Source organism: Lipotes vexillifer, unplaced genomic scaffold (assembly GCF_000442215.2).
Source record: "Lipotes vexillifer unplaced genomic scaffold, Lipotes_vexillifer_v1.1 scaffold395, whole genome shotgun sequence".
Taxonomy (NCBI): Eukaryota; Metazoa; Chordata; class Mammalia; order Artiodactyla; family Lipotidae; genus Lipotes; species Lipotes vexillifer.
In genome coordinates this window covers 5,160,399-5,166,180 of record NW_006797390.1, presented here as the reverse complement: position 1 = coordinate 5,166,180, position 5,782 = coordinate 5,160,399, and the positions used below count along the sequence as shown (strand labels likewise).

Below are 5,782 nucleotides of genomic sequence, written 5' to 3'. Positions count from 1 at the left end.
CGTTGCGGAGCACAGGCTCCGGATGCGCAGGCTCAGCGGCCATGGCTCACGAGCCCAGCCGCCCTGCGGCATGTGGGATCTTCCCGGACCGGGGCATGAACCCACGTCCCCTGCATAGGCAGGCGGACTCTCAACCACTGTGCCACCAGGGAAGCCCTGTCTTTGCCTTTTGAAATTGTGATTATGATGTATCCCAGTGTGGGTCTTTTGATTTCATCCTATTGGGAGGTCACTGAAATTCTGGATGCTTATATTCACATCTTTCATTAGATTTGGGAAGTTTCCAGCCATTATTTCTCCAAATATTCTCTCTGTCCCTTTTTCTCTGTCTCCTACTGGGACTCCCATGCTGCATGTTTGTTCTCTTGATGGTGTCCCACACAGCCCTTTGGCTCTGTTTCTTTTCTTCAATCTTTTCTTTCTGTTCCTTAGACTTGATCATTTCCATTGTCCTATCTTCAATTTTGCTAATTCTTTCTTCTGCCTGCTCAAATCTGCCTTTGAATCCCTCTAGTGATATTTTCATTTCAGTTACTGTACTTTTCAGCTCCAGAATTTCTTTTAGTTTATCTTTGGGTTTTCTATCTCTTTATGGATATTTCCACTTTGTTCATACATCATTTTTTTGATTTTCTCCACATCTTTCCCTTGGTTCTTTGAGCATCTTTAAGACAGTCGTTTTAAAGTCTTTGTCTAGTAGATCTGCCACTGGGTCTTTTTCAGAGACAGTTTCTGTTGATTTATTTTTTTCCTTTGAATGGGCCATACTTTCCTGTTTCTCTGTATGACTTGTGAATTTTTTTGGTTGAAAACTGGACATTTGAATCTACTGGATAAAAGTTTAGAATTGAGGCTCTAAGCTGTGTATCAGTGTTTGAATCATTATGTGTCTGCCATTCAGAAAAGCATTAAGTGTAAGTAATAATGTCTTCCTACCTCTACATGGTATTAACAAGTTAATATTATAATGTTTCTTGAGCAAAAGAATCTCTATTCTGACTGGAAAAAGTATTCTTTTTTTTTTTATTGTATTTTTTTTCTTGGGACACAGCCCTCTCACTGTTGTGGCCTCTCCCGTTGCGGAGCACAGGCTCCGGACACGCAGGCTCAGCGGCCATGGCTCATGGGCCCAGCCGCTCTGCGGCATGTGGTATCTTCCTGGACCTGGGCACGAACCCATGTCCCCTGCATTGGCAGGCGGACTCTCAACCACTGTGCCACCAGGGAATCCCAGAAAAAGTATTCTTATAGAGCCTAACTCAGAAATATTTTAGGAATCTAAGTTCACATAGTTGGGTAAATTTTTGGTAAATAAGATTAGTTTAATAATTTTGATTTAATAAAAACAGCTACATCTTTTCTGATTTACCAGAGTTAGGTATAACATTAAGTGTGTGTTTTTATTTTATATTGATGTGCTCTTCATAAACTTATACAGGTTATGCAGACCTAATCAGCTAGTATTACTTGTACTTAATGTTTAAGATCATGAAAAATATAAATGTGTTTAATCAAATTGAATATTTATCCTGACCAACTTTGTTTCAGCAGTTATTATGTTTTATAGTATGTCAGCTTGATGATAAAGTTCCAACATCTTTATGTAACTTAAAACACTGGACTGGTATTAAATTGAGCTAATTAATGGATATTCACTGGATACTTAGATTATTTCTAAGTAAGACAGAATAGTGAAACAATAATAGCTAAGCATAATTTATATGCTTTTACTTTCTATTTTTATTACTATAGAGAGGTTAAATCTTTGGGTCTGTTAATGAATGTGTTTGTTTTTGCCACTTAGATTGTATAAGGGATGTTTGTGTTTGTCTGTAGAGAGTCGTCCTGTCTGGTCCATGAGCTCTGTTAGTCTGCACTTCAGCTGCTATGCGACAGTTCACCATTGTAAACCTCCTCTCTCTCAGGTTTCTTGGTGAAATAGATTGGAAAGTACTTAGGTTAAAAATTATGATTAATATAAGTGGCTGAGACTATATTTAGGAACAATAGTTTCACAGGAATCCAACAGAATACATGCCTATTTTTCTAGGGACTGCAGGTGAAACCTGGTGGAGAGAGTTTCTTAGTTTTCACTCCCTGCTCTCAGGACAGCAAATAATGGAGGCCTTTAAAAGCCAATTTGGAACTTCCCTGGTGGTCCAGTGGTTAAGAATCCGCCTTCCAATGCAGGGGACGTGGGTTCGATCCCTGGTTGGGGAACTAAGATCCCACATGCCACGGGGCAACTAAGCCTTCGCACCACAACTACTGAGCCCACGTGCCGTAAACTACAGAGCCCATGGCTCTGGAGCCGCATGCTGCAACTAGAGAGAAGTCTGTGCACCGCAGTGAAGATCCTGCGTGCTGCAACTAAGACCCGACGCAGCCAAAACTAAAATAAAAAAAAAAGATCCTGTTAAAGGCCAATCTGTGACTCCTTATAAGAAGTTCCAGTAAAGTAAACTTAAGGCTTATCTGGTTGCCACAAGTATATAAATAATCAGACCAAATCTGATGAGACTAGCCTTATTTTGTGATCAAAATTTATCTTGAGGGGGCTTCCCTGGTGGCGCAGTGCTTGAGAGTCCGCCTGCCGATGCAGGAGACGCGGGTTCGTGCCCCGTTTCGGGAGGATCCCACATGCCGCGGAGCGGCCGGGCCCGTGAGCCATGGCCACTGAGCCTGCGCATCCGGAGCCTGTGCTCCGCAAATGGGAGAGGCCACAACAGTGAGAGGCCCGCATAACGCAAGGAAAAAAAAAAAAAAAAAAAAAAAAAATTTATCTTGAGATTTTTTTCCATAAAAATGGAGGTAAGTGTAGGAAAAACATTTGTACTTCAATAGAAAACTATGCACTATCTATAGTCCATAGTCTGTAGACTGAGCATTGCATATAGCCGTCCACATAACCTGATTCTGATTCTGTGTGAGCTACTTTACAACTCTGTAAGCTGCAGATAATTGATAGCAATGCAAAATAATTCAACGTGTCTACAAACATGTAACTTCTGTCCAGTGGAGGTTTAGCTGTGGAAGAGGCCAGTTTTGCCTTGATTTGCACATTCATTTCAACATTCCTGAGCTGTAAGTATACCTTTTAAAAAAAATTCTCCTTTGCACTCGTCTCACCAATTTCCTCATCAATTAGTTGAAAAAATCTTTAACATGCATTCATTTTTGTATCTAATTAGGAGTCTCGATTTTGCCTTTTGAAAATTATTCCTTAATGTTACCTACTTTTACAGATGGGCACACTATTTGCAAATAGGCATGTTTCCAAAATTAGGCTGTAACATGTACAGTCTAATTATAATGCAGGTGTAGATTTTACTTTTTATCCTTTTCAATTCTTTTCACAGAACATTAAGGAAAAACAACCCTATAGCACAGCACCGAGCTTCGTGACGGAGTCTAAAGAGTCGTGTTAGCTTAGTGTGTTTGTTTTTCAGTTGTCTATTTATGTTTTTTAAACTAAAATGTGTGCACCCTATGTGCATTACTCCACTCAATCCAGAAGAATTTTGCAGAAGTGGCTGATGAAGTCAGAGTGACTGGCGGAAATACTAACCCTGTTTCTTTTGCTATTGATGGAGTTGACAAACACCCATCTCCTCCAAACCTTTTGCCCTCTTGCATCCTCTAACTTTCTTATGGACTAGTATTTTGAACAGTTGGGGAAGGTGGATGCCCAATTATTTCTGAGTCTTTCTTAATTAAGAACAGGGAAAATTTTCATGGCCCTGAAGGAGAATATGAAAAGGGTTCAGGGGGTTAATTTTCTCTCCTCAGCCGTCTTCTGCTTCAGTAGCTTAGTGTTAAGTCAACACATACACCTACCATCCTATTCTTCACCTCTAACTCAATTAAACATACTTTATAAAATTTTCCCTATCTCCCACTTCTAAATGATCTGTTCTTTAAACACCCAGAGCAATTACTGTCCAGAAAATCCATTTGGCAAATTACCATGAACTTCTTATAACTGGTGTCTACTAGTTATTTAGAGCACATGCGTATTTTTTATTTTCCCAAATGAATGATACGGTCCACGAGGACAGAAACTTTTTCATTCTTTACTACATCCACTAGAGTGCTTCTCACTTATTGAAAAATTGAGAAATTTTTGTTGATTTAATATTGAAACTCATTTTTTGTTGTTTTTCTAAAGAAAAGGGCAGAAGTAAAGACCTAGTGGAGGCAGGTTTGGTTGGCACGTACTCTACGTTAACTGGATATCCAGTATCTGTGTGTCCTAATGTCTCAATGTAGATTTGTTAATGTTTTCTTTCTTAGGCTATATAAGGCAGACCGAATAGATTGTGGACAAACAGCATATGGGTCATGTAACACTACATGCAAGTAGATGTTTGATAAATGTTAGCACTAAGGATGAGGATTACAATGGGGATTCCATTAGATTGTGAGATCCTTAAAGGGAGAGAATTCTAATTTATTTTTCTATCTCTGACCCTAAGACTCAGCACAGTGTCTGTGTCAGTTATTCATTGTTGTCTCTCAACTCCAAGTCCACCCTTCTTTGTCTTGCTTTGTGACTCTGGAACTGGACTCTTTAAACACTTCTCCTTTGGCAGCTGGCTTTGTTGACAGAGGGCACTGGAGGGGCACTACGTGGTCATCACAGGTGGGAGGCATTTCCCTTCTGTCCCCCCTGTACCCTCTGGCAAGTGTCTTCAGCACCACTGGGATGCAGGTGGCTGTCCTGTCGCAGCCCACTCTCTCCAAGGAGATCTGAAGCAAACTTGGTCGAGGGCGAGGGAGCTTTCGTGAGCCTTAGTTTCTTCCTTGTTTACTCTTTCAGCCTAGGGGTAGTAGCTGCTTTCTGCATTTGCTCCTTCTGGAACTCTTTGAGTCTTCTTTCATAGCTTTTAGTGGTTAACTTAGTTAAATACTTTTCACTGAACAGATTTTTAATATTCAGTTACTGATGCGGTTTCCATCTTCTGACAGGACTCTGACTTACGGTGCCTGATACTAAGTTGAATGATGTAGGCAGAATGACAATATCACTTGTTCTAAAGGAGTTCATTTTTCCCCCAATAACTTCATCTTCAAGAATAAGAGGTGGTGGTGGAGAGAATAAAGCTACTCTTAATGGCACATACTCCTAACTCAGTATTTATAAGGCGGCTGACACTTACCATTTTCCAGTCCTGGGGTTGGCCATCTCCGGGGGAACAGACATCAACTTTGCAAACTCCAGTTTGGCTTTGTAACCAGTCAACCCTATCCGACATCTGCAAGAAGAAAAAAAATGAGAATGGGTCATCAAAAGGGCTAGTTATACGGAAGGAGAAATAAGGTAAAAGGCTGAGATGTGGAAAACAGGAGAGATGCTTTCCATAGAGACCTGTCCCAAGAGCTACTCCACACCCACTTAACTCTGGACCTCTTCATCCTCAGCTCCCAACTGCAGGAAGATTTCTTAAGCATATGTATCTCTAGTGCAGAGGGCAGAGGCTGGTGTATTCTAGAGGTGCTTAACATAGATTTGGTCATGAATGAACCTAAGCAGACATGTCCTGCTCTCTGTGTCCTGGCTTGACAGACCTTCCAGATCTTGGATTTTCAGTACATGCTCAAAGCTCAATGTGATCAGAGTAGAATTAATTTACTTGTCCCTCTCTGTTCTTGCCTCCACCAACTTTGTACAGTAATGTAGGCTTCACTGTAATTAATTCCTAGAGCACTAACTTACTTATATTATCAGCGAGTCTAGTATCTCTTCCTTAAGATTAAGGGCTTCCTTAATCCCTCTTCCAAT

The 5,782-nt window shown here is 40.6% G+C and overlaps 1 protein-coding gene across 1 annotated transcript in view; it reads right to left on the bottom strand.

Moving 5' to 3' along the window:
* AKAP3 (A-kinase anchoring protein 3) overlaps positions 1–5,255 on the bottom strand; it is a 19,764-nt gene extending 14,509 nt beyond the window's left edge. The window contains 1 exon segment of the mRNA XM_007469441.1: positions 5,160–5,255. Within this exon segment, the coding sequence (XP_007469503.1) occupies positions 5,160–5,255 (96 nt within the window).
* Between the last annotated feature and the right edge of the window lie 527 nt (positions 5,256–5,782).